Below are 23,271 nucleotides of genomic sequence, written 5' to 3' on the forward strand. Positions count from 1 at the left end.
CCCACCCCTAATCCCAATCCAACCCACACACCTCCCTCCCACCCTAATCCCATCCAACACACATCTCCCTCTCACCTACCCTAATCCCAATCCAACACACACCTCCCTCCCACCCACCCTAATCCCAATCCAACACACACACCTCCCCTCCCACCCTAAACCCAATCCAACACACACACCTCCCTCCCCACCCTAAACCCAATCCAACACACACACCTCCCTCCCACCCACCCTAATCCCAATCCAACACACACCTCCCTCCCACCCACCCTAATCCCAATCCAACACACACACCTCCCTCCCACCCACCCTAACCCCAATCCGACACACACACCTCCCTCCCACCCTAAACCCAATCCAACACACACACCTCCCTCCCACCCACCCTAATCCCAATCCAACCCACACACCACCCTCCCACCCTAATCCAATCCAACACACACATCTCCCTCCCACCCACCCTAATCCCAATCCAACCCACACACCTCCCTCCCACCCTAAAACCCAATCCAACACCACACATCTCCCTCTCCACCCACCCTAATCCCAATCCAACACACACACACCTCCCTCCCACCCACCCTAATCCCCAATCCAACACACACCTCCCTCTCACCCACCCTAATCCCAATCCAACACACACACCTCCCTCTCACCCACCCTATCCCAATCCAACACACACACCTCCCTCCCACCCACCCTAATCCCAATCCAACACACACCTCACTCCCACCCACCCTAAACCCAATCCAACACACACACCTCCCTCCCACCCACCCTAATCCCAATCCAACCCACACACCTCCCTCCCACCCTAAACCCAATCCAACACACACCTCCCTCCCACCCACCCTAATCCCAATCCAACACACACCTCACTCCCACCCACCCTAATCCCCAATCCACACACACACCTCCCTCCCACCCACCCTAATCCCAATCCAACACACACCTCCTTCTCACCCACCCTAATCCCAATCCAACACACACCTCCCTCCCACCCACCCAATCCCAATCCAACACACACACCTCCCTCCCACCCACCTAATCCCAATCCAACACACACCTCCCTCCCACCCAATCCCAATCCAACACACACACCTCCCTCCCACCCACCCTAATCCCAATCCAACCCACACACCTCCCTCCCACCCACCCTAAACCCAATCCAACACACACCTCCCTCCCACCCTAACCCAATCCAACACACACACCTCCCTCCCACCCACCCTAATCCCAATCCAACACACACCTCCCTCCCACCCACCCTAATCCCAATCCAACCCACACACCTCCCTCCCACCCCACCCTAATCCCAATCCAACACACACCTCCCTCCCATCCACCCAATCCCAATCCAACACACACACCTCCCTCCCACCCTAAACCCAATCCAACACACACCTCCCTCCCACCCACCCTAATCCCAATCCAACCCACACACCTCCCTCCCACCCACCCTATCCCAATCCAACACACACCTCCCTCCCACCCACCCTAATCCCAATCCAACACACACCTTCCTCCCACCCACCCCTAATCCCAATCCAACACACACACCTCCCTCCCACCCACCCTAATCCCAATCCAACACACACCTCCCTCCCACCCACCCTAATCCAATCCAACCCACACACCTCCCTCCCCACTCACCCTAATCCCAATCCAACACACACCTCCCTCCCACCCACCCTAATCCCAATCCAACACACACCTCCCTCCCACCCACCCTAATCCCAATCCAACCCACACACCTCCCTCCCACTCACCCTAATCCCAATCCAACACACACCTCCCTCCCACCCACCCAATCCCAATCCAACACACACACCTCCCTCCCACCCTAAACCCAATCCAACACACACCTCCCTCCCACCCACCCAATCCCAATCCAACACACACACCTCCCTCTCACCCACCCTAATCCCAATCCAACCCACACACCTCCCTCCCACCCTAATCCCAATCCAACACACATCTCCCTCTCACCTACCCTAATCCCAATCCAACACACACACCTCCCTCCCACCCTAATCCCAATCCAACACACATCTCCCTCTCACCCACCCTAATCCCAATCCAACACACACCTCCCTCCCACCCTAATCCCAATCCAACACACACCTCCCTCTCACCCACCCTAATCCCAATCCAACACACACACCTCCCTCCCACCCTAATCCCAATCCAACACACACATCTCCCTCTCACCCACCCTAATCCCAATCCAACACACACCCCTCCCTCCCACCCACCCTAATCCCAATCCAACACACACCTCCCTCCCACCCACCCTAATCCCAATCCAACACACACACCTCCCTCCCACCCACCCTAATCCCAATCCAACACACACACCTCCCTCCCACCCACCCTAATCCCAATCCAACACACACCTCCCTCCCTCCCACCCTAAACCCAATCCAACACACACCTCCCTCCCACCCACCCTAATCCCAATCCAACACACACACCTCCCTCCCACCCTAATCCCAATCCAACACACACCTCCCTCTCACCCACCCTAATCCCAATCCAACACACACACCTCCCTCCCACTCTAATCCCAATCCAACACACACATCTCCCTCTCACCCACCCTAATCCCAATCCAACACACACACCTCCCACCCACCCTAATCCCAATCCAACCCACACACCTCCCTCCCACCCACCCTAATCCCAATCCAACACACACCTCCCTCCCACCCACCCTAATCCCAATCCAACCCACACACCTCCCTCCCACCCTAATCCCAATCCAACACACATCTCCCTCTCACCTACCCTAATCCCAATCCAACACACACCTCCCTCCCACCCACCCTAATCCCAATCCAACCCACACACCTCCCTCCCACCCACCCTAATCCCAATCCAACACACACCTCCCTCCCACCCACCCTAATCCCAATCCAACCCACACCTCCCTCCCACCCTAATCCCAATCCAACACACACCTCCCTCCCACCCACCCCAGTCCACCCAAGTTCACTGGCATACCCATAACCCCCCTCCATCCCCACACCAAACTCTCTTCCACACAGTGAAAATTGTTGTCCACACCAGGTACACAGCTCCTCTCCACCATGCCCCACCTAGTGCATCCTCTCCTCTCCCCTCCCCTCCCTTCTGCTCCCACGCTGTACGAACCTGGCCGAGCTTGCGGAGGATGAGGAGTCTCTCAGTTACGTCTGTGCAGACGGTGACTGACTGCAGCTCCACCTGGAATGGGCCATAGTTTGCAGTCCCTTCCTCAGGCCAGAATAGCACGTAGGTCTGAAAAGGAGAGATGCCCAGAGATCATCAATGTGGCGATCATGGAAAGTGAGTGGAGTGATGGTGGAGGTGGACCTGTGGGAGATTGCAACCACCCTCTGTGTCAATGATTCAATGTACCACTGATTAGGGGCAACGATCCTGCTGTCTACCCTGTCCATACTCACACAACTTTCTACCTATCTTGACCACTCCTCTCCTGGAAGAGCAGATCCAGCCTCTCCAGATAACTAAATTACTTCATCCTCGGTGACGTGCTGGTGAACCTCAATGCTCTCCACTCTGTCCAGTTCCTCCGGTCTGGTGACCAGAAATACGCCCAATTCTCCAGCTGAGGTCTGACCGTGGTTTATAAATTTGCAGCACATCCTCCCTGCCCCTGTATTCAACATCTCAGCTAATGAGGGCTGTCATCATTTTGTCCAGAGAAACTTTGTTCTGTTTGGTGGTATACATGGAGACAGCTGCATGGTAACAAACTTGACATTGAACTTGAGGTGCCTTCCTAACCACGTTAACCACCCGTGCCGCAAGGATCTTTGGACTTCTTCTCTGTTCCATTCAGGATGTATGTGCTGGCTTCATTAGTGCTCTGAAAGTGCATCAGCTCCCATGTACCTGTTCTTTCTCAGCCAGCTCATCCGTGCCACCTTCCATCCTGACAGATGCTCATCATGCCTCCTACACGCACATCGAACAGTAGAGTTCCTAGCACTGTGAGACACCACTAGTCACAGAGAGCTAATCTCAGCTAATCTCGGAAACAACCTTCTGCCATCACCCTGTCCCCTATTGTCAACCCAACTTTGGATCCATTTTGCCAACTTGCCCTGGAACCCGTGGGCCCTTGTCAAAGACTTTACTGAATCACGTGTAAACCACATCTACTGTCCAGCTTTCATCAAAAGCTACAGAGAGGAATAATATGTACTTTTGGATCTGAAAGAGATGAGGATGATGAATACGAGGATGCGGATTGACATGACTTAGCAAATAAGGTACCCGATATGGCGATGATGGGGAGTTTTTGAATGAGGACCGTTCGCCAACATTCAATCGAAAAGAGCCTGTGCTACTGATGGCATCTTTTGGAGAGGGAGGTGCCGGGGCAGGAAATCAAAACCAGAGAATAACAGACACGACACTGCTCTGGGTACTGCAGCTGAAGGATATGGTGTCATATATATATGCCTGGCGGTCATCCGAGGGAACTGTTCTAAGCAATTAGTTACCAGAAAGCAACAAACGGACTAGGTGGTGCTGAACAAATATAATGTGTCTGCATCCACACATACACTCTGCTTTGCTAGAAACACAGCGACAAGCTGGGGAACTAATGACTTAGGAAATGTGATACTGACGATTATGGGTAACAACAGTGGGGACTTCATAGATGAGCTATGTAAATATTACCAGAGGAAAGGAGAACCTTCAGGTGCATTTAAGACCTCCAGACACAGGGGCAGAAGTAGGCCATTTGGCCTGTTACACAAGCTCTGTCATTCAATCATGGCTGATCCCTTTTCTCCCCTACTCAGCCCCACTCTCCAGCCTTCTCCCCATAACCTTTGCCACGTCCAATCAAGAACCTATCAAGCTCTGCCCTAAACACCCAACAATCTGGTCTCCACAGCTGCCTGTGGTAATATTTTCCGTAAGTTCACCAGCCTCTGGCTCAAGAAACTTTTCAGCACCTATGCTTTAAATGGACGCCCCTCTACCCTGAAGCTAAGCCTTTTTGTCTTAGATTCCCCCACTGGGAACGTACTTTTCACATCTACTCTGTCTAGGCCTTTAAACATTTGAAAGGTTTCACTGAGATCTCCCCCTTCTAAATTCCAGCGAGTACAGACTCAGAGCCAACAAACATTACATAAGAAATAGGAGCAGGAGTAGGCCATCCGGCCCATCGAGCCTGTCCCGCCATTCAATAAGATCATGGCTGATCTGTCTATAAACTCAGCTCCATCTACCTGCCTTCTCCCCATAACCCTTAATTCCCCTACTATGTAAAAATCTACCTAACTGTATCTTAAATATGTGCTCAACTGCTTCCCTGGGCAGAGAATTCCACAGATTCACCACTCTCTGGGAAAAACAATTTCTCCTCATCTCCATCCTAAATCTTCTCCCCTGAATCTTGAGGTAAAGTCCCCTAGTTCTAGTCTCACCTACCAATGGAAACAACTTTCCTACTTCTATCTTATCCATCCCTTTCAAAATTTTGTATGTTTCTATAAGATCCCCTCTCATTCTTCTGAACTCCAGAGAGTGTAGTTCCAGGCGACTCAATCACTCCTCATAAGTTAACCCCTTCATCCCTGGAATCAACCTGGTGAACCTCCTCTGCACTGCCTCCAAAGCCAGTATATCCTTCCCTAAGTGTGGAGACCAGAACTGCACGCAGTACTCCAGGTGCGGCCTCACCAGTACCCTGTACAGTTGCAGCATGACCTCCCTGCTCTTAAATTCAATCCCTCTAGCAATAAAGGCCAACATTCCGTTTGCCTCCTTAATAGACAATAGACAGTAGGTGCAGGAGTAGGCCATTCGGCCCTTCTAGCCAGCACCGCCATTCACTGTGATCATGGCTGATCATACACAATCAGTACCCCATTCCTGCCCTCTCCCCATATCCCTTGACCCCGCTATCTATAAGAGCTCTATCTAACTCTCTCTTGAATGCATCCAGAGACTTGGCCTCCACTGCCTTCTGGGGCAGAGCATTCCACATATCCACCACTCTCTGGGTGAAAAAGTTTTTCCACATCTCTGTTCTAAATGGCCTACCCCTTATTCTTAAACTGTGGCTTCTAGTTCTGGACTCACCCATCAGCGGGAACATGCTTCCTGCCTCCAGCGTGTCCAATCCCTTAATAATCTTATATGTTTCAATCAGATCCTCTCTCATCCTTCTAAATTCCAGTGTATACAAGCCCAGTCTCTCCAATCTTTCAACATATGACAGTCCCCGCCATTCCGGGAATTAACCTTGTGAACCTACGCTGCACTCCCTCAATAGCAAGAATGTCCTTCCTCAAATTTGGAGACCAAAACTGCACACAATACTCCAGGTGGGGTTTCACCAGGGCCCTGTACAACTGCAGAAGGACCTCTTTACTCCTATACTCAATTCCTCTTGTTATAAAAGCCAGCATGCCATTAGCTTTCTTCACTGCCTGCTGTACCTGCATGCTTGCTTTCATTGACTGATGTACAAGAACACCAAGATCTCGTTGTACTTCCCCTTTTCCTAACTTGACTCCATTTAGATAGTAATCTGCCTTCCTGTTCTTGCCATCAAAGTGGATAACCTCACATTTATCCACATTAAACTGCATCTGCCATACATTTGCCCACGCACCCAACCTGTCCAAGTCACCCTGCATTCTCATAACATCCTCCTGACATTTCACACTGCCACCCAGCTTTGTGTCATCAGCAAATTTGCTAATGTTACTTTTAATCCCTTCATCTAAATCATTAATGTATATTGTAAACAGCTGCGGTCCCAGCACCGAACCTTGCGGTACCCCACTGGTCACAGCCTGCCATTCCGTAAGGGACCCATTAATCGCTACTCTTTGTTTCCTGTCAGCCAGCCAATTTTCAATCCATGTCAGCACTCTGCCCCCTGTTGTACCTGCAAGCCAACCTTTTGCAATTCATGCACAAGCACTCCCAAGTCCCTATGAACAACAGCATGCTCCAATCTTTCACCATTTAAATAATAATAATAATAATAATAATAATAATCTATTATTCCTTCCATAGTGGGTGATCTCACATTTAACAAGGTTGTATTCCTTCTGCCAGACCTTGGCCCACTCACTTGACCTATCTATATCCCTCTGCAGACTCTCCACATCCTCTGTATAATTTGCTTTTCCATTCAGTTTCAGTTTTGCTACGCTACACTCAGTCCCCTCTTTCAAATCATCAATGTAATCATCAACATTTCATAGAACCACAGAACACTACAGCACAGTACAGGCCCTTCAGCCCTCCATGTTGTGCTGACCCATATAATCCTTTAAAAAAAGTACTAAACCCACACTACCCCATAACCCTCCATTTTTCTTTCATCCATGTGCCTGTCCAAGAGGCTCTTAAATACCCCTAATGTTTTAGCCTCCACCACCATCCCTGGCAAGTCATTCCAGGCACTCACAACCCTCTGTGTAAAAAACTTACCCCTGATGTCTCCCCTAAACTTCCCTCCCTTAATTTTGTACATATGCCCTCTGGTGTTCGGTCTTGGTGCCCTGGGAAACAGTTACTGACTATCCACCCTATCTATGCTTCTCATAATCTTGTAGACCTCTATCAAGTCCCCTCTCATTCTTCTACGCTCCAAAGAGAAAAGTCCCAGCTCTGCTAACCTTGCTTCATATGACTTGTTCTTCAATCCAGGCAACATCCTGGTAAATCCCCTCTGTACCCTCTCCATAGCTTCCACATCCTTCCTATAATGAGGTGACCAGATATGATAACCTCATATGATAACCCTTCCATTCCCAGAATCATCCTTGTGAATATTCTCTGAACCTTCTCCAAAGCCAGCACATCTTTTCTAAGATGAGATGCCCAAAACTGTTCACAAAACTGCCTCACCAGTGCCTTATAAAGCCTCAGCATCACATCCCTGCTCTTGTATTCTAGACCTCTTGAAATGAATGGCATTGGAGGGTTCCAGTGACATCATCATCCAGAATAGCAGCTTAAGTCAATAGCTCCTCCAGAAAAACGCACATTTTGCCCTGTTAGTTCATCAACTTTAAGATCTTTCAAAAATATCTGAATTGATAAGGGGGGCAAGAATGAGGAAAAAGAATGGCAATAAAAAAACATCACTGTGGAGCCTATGGACGAGAGGGGTGCAGCGAGTGGCTCTCCTACCCGAACGCGTGGTAGCGAGGCTGACGATGGGCCTCGTTCAGGCGAAGCGGCAAATATGATAAAAATTCTGGAAGAGATACGGGGATTCCAGAAAGATATAAAACAGCAACTAAATGATATCAAGTCAGAGCTCGCCAATGTCAGTCAAAAAATAGCGGTGGCAGAGACACGAATTGAGAAGGTGGAAGATCGCATGCAAAACGTGGAACAGGTACTATGTAGGACAATAAAAATATTAAATCAATAGGAAAACAAACTGCTTGACCAGGAGGGAAGATCACAGTGGAAAAATATCAGGATTACAATGTTCCCGAAGGAGCGGAGGGTTTGTCTATGATGGAGTTTGCAGAAAAATTGCTGTGGGACGCGCTAGAAATTCCTTTGACTATGGAGCTTGAAACTGAGAGGACACATCGCGCACTCGCCCCACGGCCTACTGGACACAGAAAAGATAAGCCATGCTCAATAGTAATTAGATTCCTTCGATACAATACCAAGGCAGAGATTCCACAAAGGTCCTGGGGAAAGAAGAGGGTGTTTTTGGACAGGAAATCAATATATTTCGATCAAGATTACCTCCCACCCCCGGCGGTCCTGCAGAAACGTAAAGAATACTCTGAAGTAACGCAAACATTAAAGCAAGGTAAGATTAGATTCCAAACTCTGTACCCTGCTAAACTGTGAGTGTTATGAAGATGGAATCCAACTGTATCAGACACTGGAAGAAATGACTACAGACATGAAGGGCAGAGGATTTCCTGTCAGTGTGATCAAACCAAGGGAAAGCCTGGCTGAGCAGTTATTCCACTCTGCTTGGGAAATAGTGAGAGAATTGAGAAAGCAGGGGACAGGAGGAGGGCGAGAGAAGTAGATCAGGAAGAGACTGTGAGTTTTCCAAAGACAGCCCTCACCCCCTCCAGAAGGGCCATAAAGTTTGGCTAACTTTAAAAATGTTGATAAGCTAAACAAAAGCAAAAGTAGACGGTGCTATACCTATCCCAAGAAATATTTATTATAATGTGAATTTTATATTACTCAATTATTCTTTTTTATTCATTCATTCACTCCTTTTTCTCCACCTAAATGAGAATATATATATGGGAGGAATACACAGGGAAATCTTTTCTGTGTAATGGATATAGATTTGTTCACTTACTTTTATGGGTACTGTTATGGGGGGGCCCCAACTCACAGGGAGGAAGGGTTATCCCCTACAGCTAGACATTTCCTCTAGCTCAACCCAGGGTCATCTACTAGAGACCTCAGCCTTGGAATCACACCTTCATTGCCTTTTTTTATTATTTGCATTTCTTGGTTCTTATTTGTTCAGGGAGTAGATCGATAAGTTTTATTCTGTTAATTTCAATAATATATTGACAGATAAATACACATGGCTAAGGACAATGGCTTGGATAGGTATATGGACAGGAAAGGAATGGAGGGTTATGGGCTGAGTGCAGGTCGGTGGGACTAGGTGAGAGTAAGCGTTCGGCACAGACTAGAAGGGCCGAGATGGCCTGTTTCCGTGCTGTAATTGTTATATGGTTATATGACAAAGTAAAATTAATTTCTTTTTATGTCAATGGGCTGTTAAATCCAATCAAATGTAGTAGAATTCTATCCAAAGTGAAAAAAAGAACAAGCCCATGTAGTATATTTACAGGAAACTCACTTAAGTGATACTGAGCATGGAAAACTAAAGAGAATAGGCTTCACTAATCTGTTTTTCTCTTCATATAAATCGGGACATAGGAGAGGAGTTGCTATTCTTATCTCAAGCAAGCTAAATTTTGAAAAAGTATTTGAAATGGGAGATGAGGGCAGATATATTCTGGTAAGGGGGAATATAGACGGAAATTCAGTTACTCTATTGAATATATACACACCCCCAGTAAGTGATATTAGTTTCTTTCAGAAAATCACCAATATTATGATAACGAAAACAGAAGGTCTCCTGATATGTGGGGGAGACTTAAATTTACGATTACAACCAAAGTTAGACTCTTCCAATAGAAAAACCTATGAAACAAAATCCTTACATAAGAAAGTTAATACACTTTCTGAGGATGTTGATTTAATTGATATATGGAAGGACCTTTTCCCTGACAGAAGGGATGACACTCATTATTCTGCCCCCCATTCTGTATATACAAGAATAGACTATTTCATAACATTTGGAAAAGATAAAGACAAAATAAACACCTGTGGAATTGGGACAATAGATGTAAGTGACCATGTACCTATATATTTATCCATTGATTTTGACCTACAACCAAAGGATACTATTTGGAAACTAAATGACACCTACTTTAAGGAACAAATTAAAAAAGAAATTGGTCTTTACTTAGAATTCAATGATAATGGAGAGGTTTCACCTTCCATTTTATGGGATACTCTGAAGGCTGTTTTAAGAAGAGATAAGAAGAGGGTGTTTTTAGTCGATAAAGTAATATATTTCAACCAAGATTACCCCCCACCCCCGCGGTCCTGCAGAAACGTAAAGAATACTCTGAAGTAAAGCGAATACTAAAGCAAAAAAAGATTAGATTTCAAACTCCGTACCCTGCTAAACTTCGAGTGTTTTATGACAACAGGACACAGTTGTACCAGACAGTGGAAGAGGCGACTACAGACATGAAGGCCAGATGATTGCCCGTCAGCGTGACCAAACCGAGGGAAAGCCTGGCAGAGGAATTATCCCGCTCCGCTTGGGAAATAGTGTGAGAATCGAGAAGGCAGGAGACGGGAGGAGGCCGAGAGAAGTATATCAGGAAGAGACCGGGAGTTTCCCAAAGACAGTCCTCACCCCCTTCAGAAGAGCCATAAGGTTTAGCTAACTTTAAAAATGTTGAGAAGCTGAATGGAAGCAAAAGTAGATGGTGATATACCTATCTCGAGAAATACTTAATATAATGTGGATTTTATATTACTTAGTTGTTATTCTTTATTCACTCACTTACTCCTTTTCCCCACCAAAATGAAAATATATATATATGTATGTATATATAGGAGGAGTACACAGGGAAATCTTTTCTGTGTAATGGGTTTGTTCACTGACTTTTATGAATACTGCAATGGGGGCCCTCAACTCACAAGTAGGAGGGGTTATCCCCCACAGCTAGACATTTCCTCTAGCTCAACGCAGGGTCATCTACTAGAGACCTCAGCCTTGGAATCACACATTCGTTGCCATTTCTGTTATTATTTGCGTTTCTTGGTTCTTATTTGTTCAGGGAGTAGATTGATTAAGTTTTGTTCTAATTTCAATGATACATTGACAGATAAATACAGATGGCTAAGGACAAGGTAAAATTCATTTCTCTTAATGTCAATGGGCTATTAAATCCAATCAAACATAATAGAATTTTATCCAAAATGAAAAAAGAACAAGCCCATGTAGTATATTTACAGGAAACTCATTTAAGTGATAATGAGCATAAAAAACTAAAGAGAATAGGCTTCACTAATCTGTTTTTCTCCTCATATAAATCAGGACATAGGAGAGGAGTTGCTATTCTTATCTCAAGTAAGCTAAATTTTGAAAAAGTATTTGAAATGGGAGATGAGGGCAGATGTATTCTGGTAAGGGGGAATATAGACAGAAATTCAGTTACTCTATTGAATATATACACACCCCCGGGAAGTGATATTGGTTTCTTTCAGAAAATTACTGATATTATGGTAACGGAAACAGAAGGTCTTCTGATATGTGCGGGAGACTTAAATTTACAATTACAACCAAACTTAGACTCTTCCAATAGAAAAACCTATGAAACAAAATCCTTACATAAGGAAGTTAATACACTTTTTGAGGATGTTGGTTTAATTGATATATGGAGGGACCTTTTCCCTGACAGAAGGGATTACACTCATTATTCTGCTCCCCATTCTGTATATACAAGAATAGACTATTTCATAACATTTGGAAAAGACAAAGACAAAATAAACACCTGTGGAAAAGGCACAAATGCCACCCAGCTGGAAGGAAGCGATAATCTCAGCTATATATACTGAAAGAAGGCAAGGATAAAATAGAATTCATTCATTCATTGGATGTTGCCCAATATCCGTTCTTAATGCAGATTATAGATTTTTTCCCTCCATCATGGCCAAACGATTAGAAGAGTTTCTACCCATACTGATACATAACGATCAGACAGGCTTTATACGACAACGCCAAACACAAGACAATATATGAAGGACACTTCACATTATGGATCATATACAAAATAAAATTGATGCAATAGTGATAAGCGTGGATGCTGAAAAGGCATTTGATTCGGTTAATTGGAATTTTCTTTACAGAGTTTTACATAGATTTGGTTTCCACGACACAATTATTAAAACTATACAGACAGTATATGACAACCCTACTGCTAGGGTTAAAATCAATGGATATTTATCAAACTGTCTTACTCTAGAAAGGGGCACGAGACAGGGTTGTGCATGGTCACCAATAATTTTCACATTATATCTGGAACCATTAGCTCAATACATCAGACAAAATGAAGATATCAGGGGAATTACTATTAAAGGGACAGAGCATAAATTGGCTTGTTATGCGGATGACATTTTGATCTATCTAGGGCAACCAACATACTCTTTACCTAAATTGATGCAATCCTTTGAACAATATGGTCAATTATCAGGATACAAGATCGACATTGATAAAACCCAATTACTTTCATATATCCATAGTCCACCAAGAGAAATTGAAAGTAGATACCCCTGGACATGGCAAACAGAGTCTTTCAAATATTTGGGCATCATTATGCCAAAAGATTTGGCTAAATTATCAGAATGCAATTATCTCAAGCCACCTCAAGTCACTTTTATTGTCATTTCGATCATAACTGCTGGTACAGTACATAGTAAAAACGAGACAATGTTTTTCAGGACCATGGTGCTACATGAAACAGTACAAAAACTAGACTGAACTACATAAAAAACCATATATAACCATATAACAATCACAGCACGGAAACAGGCCATTCCGGCCCTCCTAGTCCGTGCCGAACTCTTAATCTCACCTAGTCCCACCTACCCGCACTCAGCCCATAACCCTCCACTCCTTTCCTATCCATATACCTATCCAATTTTACCTTAAATGACACAACTGAACTGGCCTCTACTACTTCTACAGGAAGCTCATTCCACACAGCTATCACTCTCTGAGTAAAGAAATACCCCCTCGTGTTTCCCTTAAACTTTTGCCCCCTAACTCTCAAATCATGTCCTCTCGTTTGAATCTCCCCTACTCTCAATGGAAACAGCCTATTCACGTCAACTCTATCTATCCCTCTCAACATTTTAAATACCTCGATCAAATCCCCCCTCAACCTTCTACGCTCCAATGAATAGAGACCTAACTTGTTCAACCTTTCTCTGTAACTTAAGTGCTGAAACCCAGGTAACATCCTAGTAAATCGTCTCTGCACTCTCTCTAATTTATTGATATCTTTCCTATAATTCGGTGACCAGAACTGTACACAATATTCCAAATTTGGCCTTACCAATGCCTTGTACAATTTTAACATTACATCCCAACTTCTGTACTCAATGCTCTGATTTATAAAGGCCAGCGTTCCAAAAGCCTTCTTCACCACCCTATCTACATGAGACTCCACCTTCAGGGAACTATGCACTGTTATTCCTAGATCTCTCTGTTCCACTGCATTCCTCAATGCCCTACCATTTACCCTGTATGTTCTATTTGGATTATTCCTGCCAAAATGTAGAACCTCACACTTCTCAGCATTAAACTCCATCTGCCAACGTTCAGCCCATTCTTCTAACCGGCATAAATCTCCCTGCAAGCTTTGAAAACCCACCTCATTATCCACAACACCTCCTACCTTAGTATCATCAGCATACTTAAAGCGATCGGAAAGAGGTGAAATGCCATCGGTCATTGGAAAAGCGTTAGGCTTTTCCAACAATCAACGATTGTTGACAAGTGTCAATGATCGGAACAATTTTAAAGGATAAAGTGAGAATAATGGAGCATGTGAAAGGCCCTGCCCCAATGAAAGCTACAATTTTTACTAAGCAGCACAGTGGTTTAATTATTGAAATGCATACGTTTCTTAAGTGTTTTATATGCATAGAAAGGTAAAATATATAATACATACTAAGACAAACGTTTGCTGGAGAGAGAACTTTCAGGTTTTCTTGATTTGTGGTTAGTTGAATTCACGCATGTGGAATTCGCGGATAAGGAGGGCCGACTGTATATGTACAATATCTGAAATACATCTTATGGAAATGTTTGTTTGACGATGAACTTCAATAAAAAATAAATTACAAAAAAAAACAAAGTACACGACCATGCATTTTCCAACAGTGCCACTTTCTTGCCCACTCTCCTAATCTGTCTAAGTCCTTCTGCATCCTACCTGTTTCCTCAACACTATCTGAAGAAGAAGAAAGCCCTAAACTCCGAGTGGAGTTATCGGGAAGCCGTCGTGACGGCTTTTTTTTTTAGCAGGATTTCTTATTTTTATGAGGCTGAGTTGCTAGCTCGACGCTCAGCCCAGCACGGATGGAAAGCGTGCAAGGGAGCCGGCTGGATTCGAACTCGGGAGCCTTTGTTCTGATGCCACTACGCCATCAGCTGGCAAAACTACCTGACCCACAAATATGATATATCTAATGCACAATTTTTTTAGATATTTATAAGTCAGGAATTTTTTTACATGATTTGTTACCCATTTGCTCATTTATCAAATATGATAGATGTTATCTTTCAGCTTAAACCATTTCAAAAAGGATTGATAGCCATTCTGTATAAACGGCTATTGAATTTAGGAATGATGTCTAATGATAAGGTTAAACATGCTTGGGAATTGGAACTTCAAGAGTCACTTTCAGGTAATCAATGGAATAAAATTTGTCATTTAGTTAACAATTCATCTATCTGCACCCATCACTCCTTGATTCAGTTCAAGGTAGTGCACAGGGCGCGTATATCAAAAGATAAACTAGCGCATATTTTTTCTAATGTGATGAGAAAACCAAGCTGAGATGGGGTCCAGAGCTGACCCCCCTGTGAACTATGCTGCTAACGAGAGAGAGAGAGAGAGAGAGAGAGAAGAAGGGGGGAGGCATCCCGCACAGATGAAAGAGAGAAAGACATGATTTAATATTATGCCTGCTTGTCTGATTGTTTACCTTTGTTCCAAGGACACTTTCTCTGCCTGCTTGTTAGATTCTTGCAGAGACAGCAAGGGGGGACTGGCCTGATGGACAGCCGGTGCCCTGCAGAGGGGAGATAAAAAGCAGGTCTGCTAAGACACAAGCAGACACACCACGGGACACTGAGAGAGCATTGTGCACTCACGTGAAGGTGGGGGTTTGGAGGATCGATTCAGGGGAATCGATCAGTGGTTCACAGTGTGTGAAGGTGCGACTGGTGGAGACTTGTTGTGTGCCCACCCTCGCCTGGGTGACAGGTCTACCACTGAAGAATGGTTGTACGGGGTCACAGTCGGTGACCATAACAGGACAGGAAGATAACCGAAGGTTCGACAGCAACGGCATATTCTCATTCTCATATTCATTTTCTCTCTCTCTCTCTCTCTCTTTCTCTCCTCCTCCCCCAACGGTACACCAGCAACTACCTTGACCTAAACTGAACTGAACTCTTCACCATCGTAAGTCTATCCATTTACCCCTAGACTTTGAAAGAGCTTGGTTCTGATTCATATTTCCACACTTCTGTATATATCATTGCTAACCTGTTTCATATATTTGCATTTTATAGTACTGTATTACTTAGTTTACTAATAAACACTATTAGTTACAGTAATACCAGACTCCAACGTGTATTCCATTTCTGCTGGTTCAGTAACCCGGTCACGGGGTACGTGACACTAACATAAATCCCACCTGTGACAGATGTAACACTGAGGTGGCTACCTTAACTCATATGTTTTGGTCCTGCATAAAGTTAAATAATTTTTGGAGAGATGTTTTTAGAATGTTATCAAAAGTCATAGGTTTGGACCTACAACCTAATTCATTTACAGCAATCTTTGGGATTATTCCAATGGAAGCAGGAAACGCATGATAGCTTTCTCAACTTTATTGACTAGGAGAGTTATTCTATTGAACTGGATGGATCCCGAACCACCAGCTGGTTTTTCCTGGCTCTCCTCCAGTATGTCATGTTTAAGTTTGGAGAAAATTAGGAGTCGGACGTTTGATACATTTAAAAAATTTGAACATATATGGTGACCTTTTATTCAATATTTTCATATGATCTAATTCTTTTTACTTTTTCAGTTATTTTCTTTTCTCTTCTCCGCCAAGTTTTAGATTTGACCAGAAGGATTTTTCCTTTTTTTAAAACTGTATCCTCATAATGGACTGCCCAGCCCCCTGTTTTTTGTTTCAGGTTAGTTTATTGGGTTTTTTTCCTCAATAACAGAAACTTTGAGTCTTTTTTTTCTCTATGAATCATTAAGAGGAGATGTGGTTCTTTTTTCTCTTTATATTAGCTTAATACTATATATGGTTTTGACAGTCTATATTCCTTTCTTTGTTTGTACTATTATTAAGAAGAGGGATGCCTCACGTCTTAATAAGCTGGTAAGGAAGGCGGGCTCTGTCGTGGGCAAAGTACTGGAGAGTTTAACATCGGTAGCTGAGCGAAGGGCGCTGAGTAGGCTACGGTCAATTATGGATAACTCTGAACATCCTCTACATAGCACCATCCAGAGACAGAGAAGCAGTTTCAGTGACAGGTTACTATCGATGCAATGCTCCTCAGACAGGATGAAGAGGTCAATACTCCCCAATGCCATTAGGCTTTACAATTCAACCGCCAGGAGTAAGATATGTTAAAGTGCCGGGGTTGATTGTATTTAATGTATTTAAGTAAACTACTTAAGAACTTTTTAAAAGCTATTATTAATGCTTTTTGAGAGAGTGATTTAGATGCATATCATATTTTTACTGAGTTAAGTATTGTATGTAATTAGTTTTGCTACAACAAGTGTATGGGACATTGGAAAAAATGTTGAATTTCCCCATGGGGATGAATAAAGTATCTATCTATCTATTGAAATATGTATTGGAGATAACCTCCTCTGATCTGTATTTATCCTTATTCTTTTAAATCAATAAAAAAGATTGAAAATGAAAAATGAAACTACCTGACCCTCCACCAATCTTCATATCGTCTGCAAATTTGTCAAAAAATCCATCTATTCCGTCATCTAAATCGTTGATATACAGCATAAAAAGAAGCGATCCCAACACTGATGCTTGTGGAACACCACTAGTCATTGGCAGCCAACCAGAAAAGGATCCTTTTATTCCTAGTTGCTACCTTCTAACCGTCAGCCAATGCTCTAACTATGTTGGTAACTTTCCTGTAATACCATGGGCTCTTAACCTGTAAGCAGTCTCACATGTGGCACCTTGTCAAAGGCCTTTTGAAAGTCCAAATATACATCCACTGTATCCTCTTTATCTATCCTACTTGTAATTTCCTCAAAGAATTCCAACGGGTTTGTCAGGCAGGATTTTCCCGGAAGGAAACCATGCTGACTTTGTTCTATCTTGTCCTGTGTCACCAAGTACTCCATAACTCAGCCTTAACAATTGACTCCAACATCTTCCCAACCAGAGGTCAGGCTAACTGGTCTATAATTTCCTTTCTGCCGCCTTCTTCCTTTTTTAAAGAGTGAAGTGACATTTTCAATTTTCCTGTCCTCTGGTACCATGCCAGACGCCAATAATTTTTTAAAGATAATTTCTAATGATCATCTCTAACGCTACCTCTTTCAGAACCCTAGAGTGCAGTTCCTCTGGTGTGGGTGACTTATGTACCTCTAATTCTTTCAGCTCTTTGAGCATCTTCTCTCCTGTAACAATAACTGCACCCACTTCTCTTCCTTCACACACTACATCAGGCACACTGCTGGTGTGTTCCACTGTGAAGACTGATGCAAAATACTCTCCTTGTCCCTGGTTATTAGTTCTCTTGCCTCATTTTCTAGCGGTCCTATATTCACTCTCATTTCTCTTTTATTTTTAACATACTTGAAAAAACTTTCACTATTCACTTTGATATTATTTTCTAGCTTGCTTTCATATTCCACCTTTTCCTTTCTAATGATTTTTTTAAGCTGCTTTCTGTAGGGTTTTAAAAACTCCCCAATCCTCTATCTTCCCACTATGTTTTGCTTTGTTGTACACCCTTTCTTTTGTTTTTACAATAGCTTTGACCTCCCTTGTCAGCCACGGTTGTACTACTTCACCATTTGAGTTTTTCTTCATTTTTGGAATACACATGACCTGCACCTTCCTCATTTTCCCAGAAACTCACACCATTGTTACTCTGCTGACGTCCCTGCCAGCAGTTCCTTCCAATTTACTTTGGCCAACTCCTCTCTCATACCACTGTAATTTCCCTTACTCCACTGAAATACTGCTACATCAGACTTTACCTTCTCCCTATCAAATTTCAAGTTGAACTCAATCATATTCTGATCACTGGTTCCTAAGGATTCTTTCACCTTAAGCTCCCTAATCGCCTCCGGTTCATTACATAACTCCCAATCCAGTGTATCTGATCCCCCCAGTAGGCTCAATGACAAACTGCTCTAAAAAACCATCTCGTGGGCATTCAACAAACTCACTCTCATGAGATCCATTACCAACCTGATTTTCCCAATCGACCTGCATGTTAAAATCTCCCATGACTACCATAACATTGCCCTTTTGACTCGCCTTTTCTATTTCCTGTTGTAACCTGTGGTCCACCTCCCAGCCACCGTTGGGAGGCCTGTGTACAACTGCCATCAACGTCCTTTTACCCTTGCAGTTTCTTAACTCAACCCACAAGGATTCAACAATCCGATCCTATGTTACATCTTTCTACTGATTTGATGCCATTCTTTACCAGTAGAGCCACGCCACCCCCCCCACCCCGCCTACCTTCCTATCCCTCTGATACAACGTGTAATAAGATTAGAAAGCAATACTCAAGAAAGACTCAAACAAGGGGAAAACACACAGGAAAAACCCTATTTTAACATTTTTGTAGATGGCTCCTCATCAGTACAGATGGATGAGAGAAGCAGGTGCAATGTATATGAAGAGGATGAAGATGGACAGGAAAGGTAAAATGTAGCTTTAAAGTTATACGAGTGCACAGTCAGCAGTGGCATGTGATTAGCCACCCACCTGGATCAGCCATGCACTCTGATAGTATGTACAGAACATTTGCCTCTGTGGGGAGCCAGAGGGTTAGTTTCAGTTGATGGAAAGCCCCTCCCATTTGCTGTTCTGTTGTGGTATATATTTGAAGAAGCGAAGGGGAAGGAGTACAGAGTCGTAAAGGTGAAAGCTTAGTCTAAATTATCCCAAGAAAGCTGATGAGTCAGCAAAGCAAGGTGCATTAAATGGGCAAGAATGGCAGCCACATTATGGGGAGATTGGGAGGCAGAGGTACAACAGATTAAGGTTATGGATTTAACCAGAAGAAAGATCAAGAATTTTAAAAATTATTAGAAGAAGCAGGGTCAGAAGTGTACAAAGAACACGAGGGTGTACATGTTAAGGATGGAGTAGAACTGTATGTGGTTCTAGGGAGAGGAAGAACTCAGATGGTCCACTGGTACCATGATCGATGGGGACAGCAGGGAGCCGACAGCACCCTGGAAAAGATAAAGGTAGCGTGCTGGCAGTGTAGACTGAAGGAGGACGTGGGGCACTACGTCAAGAATTGCTTGATTTGTGCACAATATAATCCTGACGGAAATGTAAAGAAAGGAGCCCTCCGACATACCAGACCAGTAAAAGGGCCTTGGACTAACTTACAGAGAAATAACGTTAGGCATCGGCGGCAGCGGAGTGCCACCAGACACGGTGAGTTATTTCTCTACATGTGGCAGTTTTTCTTGTTTTTTTACACCACAGAAAGAGAGAGGGAGTCCAGCAAAGCAGCCATCGTCGGAGTGGGAGCTTAGAGGCTTTGACTGAGGCTTCAATGAGAAGAGACTGAAGCCAAAGAGAGAGGGAGTCCAGCAAAGCAGCCATCGTCGGAGTGGGAGCTTAGAGGCTTTGACCTGAGGCTTCAATGAGAAGAGACTGAGGCCAAAGAGAGAGGGAGTCCAGCAAAGCAGCCATCGTCGGAGTGGGAGCTTAGAGGCTTTGACCTGAGGCTTCAATGAGAAGAGACTGAGGCCAAAGAGAGAGGGAGTCCAGCAAAGCAGCCATCGTCGGAGTGGGACCTTAGAGGCTTTGACTGAGGCTTCAATGAGAAGAGACTGAGGCCAAAGAGAGAGGGAGTCCAGCAAAGCAGCCATCGTCGGAGTGGGACCTTAGAGGCTTTGACTGAGGCTTCAATGAGAAGAGACTGAGGCCAAAGAGACAGGGAGTCCAGCAAAGCAGCCATCGTCGGAGTGGGAGCTTAGAGGCTTTGACTGAGGCTTCAATGAGAAGAGACTGAGGCCAAAGAGAGAGGGAGTCCAGCAAAGCAGCCATCGTCGGAGTGGGAGCTTAGAGGCTTTGACTGAGGCTTCAATGAGAAGAGACTGAGGCCAAAGAGAGAGGGAGTCCAGCAAAGCAGCCATCGTCGGAGTGGGAGCTTAGAGGCTTTGACTGAGGCTTCAATGAGAAGAGACTGAGGCCAAAGAGAGAGGGAGTCCAGCAAAGCAGCCATCGTCGGAGTGGGAGCTTAGAGGCTTTGACTGAGGCTTCAATGAGAAGAGACTGAGGCCAAAGAGAGAGGGAGTCCAGCAAAGCAGCCATCGTCGGAGTGGGAGCTTAGAGGCTTTGACTGAGGCTTCAATGAGAAGAGACTGAGGCCAAAGAGAGAGGGAGTCCAGCAAAGCAGCCATCGTCGGAGTGGGAGCTTAGAGGCTTTGACTGAGGCTTCAATGAGAAGAGACTGAGGCCAAAGAGAGAGGGAGTCCAGCAAAGCAGCCATCGTCAGAGTGGGAGCTTAGAGGCTTTGACCTGAGGCCGAAGAGACAGGTAAGAAGGGAAGGTTTTTCCTCTCGTTGTTGCTGATTTGGTCTTGGTTCCCGTGGTACAGTGCAGACAGGATGGCAGATATGACAGTGGGATGCTCCTCCTGTCGGATGTGGGAACTCATGGAACCTGATGGCTACGCCTGTGGGAAGTGCAGCCAACTCCAGCTCCTGAAAGACGGCATCAAGTAGCTGGAACTCCTTAATAACTCTACCGGGTGTTTTTTTATAGATCCCCAATAGTAACAGAGACATTGAGGAGCAGATAGGGAGACAGATGCTGGAATGTTGCAAAAATAATAGGCTTGTTATGAAGGAAGATTTTAATTTTCCTAATATTGACTGGCATCTCCTTAGAGCAAGGGGCTTCCTGATGCAATATGTAGATAAGTCAGCTAGAGGAGAGGCTGTATCTGATCTGGTATTGGGAAATGAACCTGGTCAGGTCTCTCACTGGGACAGCATTTTGGAGGCAGTGATCACAACTCTATCTCCTTCACCATAGTGCTGGAGAGGGATAGGAGCAGACAATTTGGGAAAACATTTAATTGGGCTAGGGGGAAATATGATGCTATTAGGCAGAAACTTGGGAACATAAACTGGGAACAGATGTTTTCAGGGAAATGCATGTCAGAAATGTGGCAAATGTTCAAGGTTCTGAACACTCTGAACAGCATGGCATTCTGCATAGGCACATTCCATTGAGACAGGGAAAGGGTGGTAGGTTAAAAGAACCGTGGTGTACAAAGGATGTAGAAAATTTAGCTAAGAAGAAAAGAAAAGCTTATGAAAGGTTGAAGAAACTAGCTACAATTAGAGCTCTAGAAAATAACAAGGGCGCCAGGAAGGAGCTTAAGAATGAAATTAGGAGAGCTAGAAGGGGCCATGAGAAGGCCTTGGTGAGCAGGATTAAGGAAAACCCCAAGGCATTTTACAAGTTTGTGAAGAGCAAGAGGATGAGCCGTGTGAGAATAGGACCAATCAGGTGTGATAGTGGAAACGTGTGCATGGAGTCGGAGGAGGTAGCAGAGGTACTTAATGAATACTTTGCTTCAGTATTCACCAGTGAAAACAACCTTGGCAATTATAGGGATGACTTACAGCAGACTGAAATGCTTGAGCATTTAGAAATTAAGAAAGAGGATGTGCTGGAGATTTTGAAAAGCATTAAGTTAGATAAGTCACTGGGACCAGATGAGATATACCCCAGGCTACTGTGGGAGGCAAGGGAAGAGATTGCTGAGCCTCTGGCGATGATCTTTACATCATCAATAGGGACGGGAGACGTTCCGGAGGATTGGAGGATTGCAAATGTTGTTCCCTTGTTCAAGAAAGGAAGTAGAGATAACCCAGGAAATTATAGACCAGTGAGTCTCACTTCAGTAGTGGACAAGTTGTTGGAGAAGATCCTGAGAGGCAGGATTTATGAACATTTGGAGAGACATAATCTGATTAGGGATAGTCAGCTTGGCTTTGTCAAGGGCAGGTCGTGCCTTCCGAGCCTGATTGAATTCTTTGAGGGTGTAACAAAACACATTGATGAAGGTAGAGCAGTGGATGTAGTGATTGTGGACTTCAGTAAGGCATTTGACAAGGTTACTCATGCAAGGCTCCTTCAGAAAGTGAGGAAGCATGGGAACCATGGAGACCTTGCTTTGTGGATCCAGAATCGGCTTGCCCACATGGTTTGTATTCTACATGGAGGTCGGTGACCAGTGGTGTTCCACAGGGATCTGTTCTGGGACCCCTCCTCTTGGTGATTTTTATAAATGACCTGGATAAGGAAGTAGAAGGACGGGTTAGTAATTTTGCTGATGACACAAAAGTTGGGGGTGTGGTGGCTAGGCTGGAGAGATGTCAGAGGTTACAGCAGGACATCGATAGGATGCAGAACTGGGCTGAAAAGTGGCAGGTGGACTTCAACCCAGATAAGTGTGAAGTGTTTCATTTTGGTAGGTCAGATCTGACGATAGAATATAATGGTAAGACTCTTGGCAGCGTGGAGAATCTGAGGGTCCAAGTCCACAGGACACTCAAAGCTGCTGTGCAGGTTGACAGTGTGGTTAAGAAGGCGTATGGTGTGTTGGCATTCATCAACCATGGGATTGAG

The 23,271-nt window shown here is 44.5% G+C and overlaps 1 protein-coding gene across 1 annotated transcript in view; it reads right to left on the minus strand.

Moving 5' to 3' along the window:
* Nucleotides 1-23,271, minus strand: part of LOC140728837 (receptor-type tyrosine-protein phosphatase kappa-like) — a 740,427-nt gene that overhangs the window by 21,675 nt on the left and 695,481 nt on the right. Inside the window, exon 15 of the mRNA XM_073047833.1 lies at nt 3,154-3,279. Within this exon, the coding sequence (XP_072903934.1) occupies nt 3,154-3,279 (126 nt within the window). The remainder of the gene's footprint in view (nt 1-3,153; nt 3,280-23,271) is intronic.

The sequence above is a fragment of the Hemitrygon akajei genome, chromosome 6 (assembly GCF_048418815.1).
Source record: "Hemitrygon akajei chromosome 6, sHemAka1.3, whole genome shotgun sequence".
NCBI lineage: Eukaryota > Metazoa > Chordata > Chondrichthyes > Myliobatiformes > Dasyatidae > Hemitrygon > Hemitrygon akajei.